General features: G+C 42.2%; 1 protein-coding gene and 2 non-coding genes across 3 annotated transcripts; 1 reads left to right on the top strand and 2 right to left on the bottom strand.

Moving 5' to 3' along the window:
• Positions 1–643: 643 nt before the first annotated feature.
• On the bottom strand, positions 644–726 carry trnal-cag. The gene has a single exon. It is a non-coding gene; the product is annotated as a tRNA-Leu (tRNA).
• A 177-nt stretch (positions 727–903) lies between these two features.
• On the bottom strand, positions 904–1,262 carry LOC121311523 (histone H3.3-like). Its single transcript, XM_041243969.1, has 2 exons — positions 1,101–1,262; positions 904–1,053 (listed from the first exon to the last, which is right to left on the bottom strand). The coding sequence occupies exons 1-2, from the start codon at positions 1,260–1,262 to the stop codon at positions 904–906; spliced, it is 312 nt and encodes a 103-aa protein (XP_041099903.1).
• A 30-nt stretch (positions 1,263–1,292) lies between these two features.
• Positions 1,293–1,365, top strand: trnaa-agc. Its single transcript has one exon. It is a non-coding gene; the product is annotated as a tRNA-Ala (tRNA).
• The last annotated feature ends 445 nt before the right edge of the window (positions 1,366–1,810 follow it).

The following is a 1,810-nucleotide window of genomic DNA, read 5'->3' as shown; positions in this document are numbered from 1 at the left end:
GTTAACCGGATCTTCTTTCTGGCGGACTGATACCCTCAGGTTCTTTCACGCTGAGCGTGTCGCGTCCAAGCGTCAGCGTCCAGCGTATTGTGACGCCGTCAACGTGCTTTCACACTAAAGGCGTTGAAATGATGAGAAGGCGCGAAACGGCAAAGCTGTGACGCACAAGAAGCCGAGCTGTATTATTATTAAATAATATAATTATTAAATACTACTCGTTCATGTGTATGATAGAGCACTGTCCCTAAAAATAAAAACAACAGCCATAGTTAAAACAAATAAAGAACACAAATAATAAGAAAATATCGGAATAATAATAATAATAATAATAATAATAATAATAATAATAATATAATAATAATAATAATAATAATAATAATGACCCTACTGCTGACTGTTTAACACGCAACAAAGACTAAGACAAAACTGCAAGTAACAGAAGCAGGGGTTGGTTAGTAGTTAGTTGTAGTTAGTTTCCAGTGTGTGCGTGTGTGTGTTGGTCTGTTTTACGCTTGATTTGCATACATGCTTTAGACTGTTTATCATTTAAAAACTGAAACAGATTTACACCAAATTGGTGTAAAACTAGACCACGATATATTAGTTACAGAAAGAAAAAAACAAAACCAAAAGAAAGCCGTTTTGTCAGAAGTGGGATTCGAACCCACGCCTCCAGAGGAGACTGCGACCTGAACGCAGCACCTTAGACCGCTCGGCCATCCTGACTTACTGCTTGATTCTCTTATAATGTGTGTAGTCTTTGACAGTAATGTGTTTCTGACGCGCTATAAAAGGTACTCATCATCATAAAATAATAAATAAGAGTATTTCACACTTTGAGGAGTGAGTGGCTCTTAGAAGAGCCTTTGCGTTTCAGGGTGCTTTCTCGAAGGGTCTTGCAGTTTAAATGCGTTCTCCTCGGATGCGGCGGGCCAGCTGGATGTCTTTGGGCATGATGGTGACACTCTTGGCGTGAATGGCACACAGGTTGGTGTCCTCAAACAGCCCGACCAGGCAAGCCTCGCTAGCCTCCTGCAGCGCCGTTATCAACCTCTTGAAGACAGATTTTAAAACCCTATACAGTGACAAGCAGCCCATACCGGAGAATATATAGAGGATCCGAACTGCTCTGATAGTATATGAGACACGTAGTATAGTATATGGTATATTTCTCTGACCAGCCGCTGGAAGGGCTGCTTGCGGATCAGCAGCTCGGTGGATTTCTGATAGTGGCGAGATCTGTAGCGGTGAGGTTTCTTCATGGCGCCGGTAAGGATAAAGTGATCATCGGAGGGGAATTAGCTCAAATGGTAGAGCGCTCGCTTAGCATGCGAGAGGTAGCGGGATCGATGCCCGCATTCTCCACATGAGTTTTTCTTCTTCTAAATGATTCATCTATTGCAATCAAAAGCTTGCAAAACTCCATTCAAAACTCCAATTATGCTCCAATAGACAGAATTAGAAACGCATCCATTCATTCACTATATGGAATATATAAACAATGTGTTTTTCCAACGTCAGTGTGGCAAAGTTGAGGTTGAAGAGGAAAAAGCAACAGGGATATGAATGCAACTCTAGAAAAATGCACTGAGTAAAGGAGCGCACACGACCCGATGAATAGCCATTGGAGCAGGCATGAAATGTACTATACCGTAACGGCGCGGCGGCGGGACAGCGCTGCACAGACTGAGACAAAACTGCAAGCAACAGAAGCAGCGGGCAGAGCTCTTGGACTGTGTAATTAGATGCCATTGTGTGTGTGTGATTTGCATACATGCTTTAGGTTAAAAAATGAAACACATTTACACAA

This window comes from Polyodon spathula, unplaced genomic scaffold, assembly GCF_017654505.1.
Source record: "Polyodon spathula isolate WHYD16114869_AA unplaced genomic scaffold, ASM1765450v1 scaffolds_3254, whole genome shotgun sequence".
NCBI lineage: Eukaryota > Metazoa > Chordata > Actinopteri > Acipenseriformes > Polyodontidae > Polyodon > Polyodon spathula.
The sequence above is the reverse complement of the archived record's forward strand: the minus strand, read 5'-3'. Positions and strand labels throughout refer to the sequence as shown.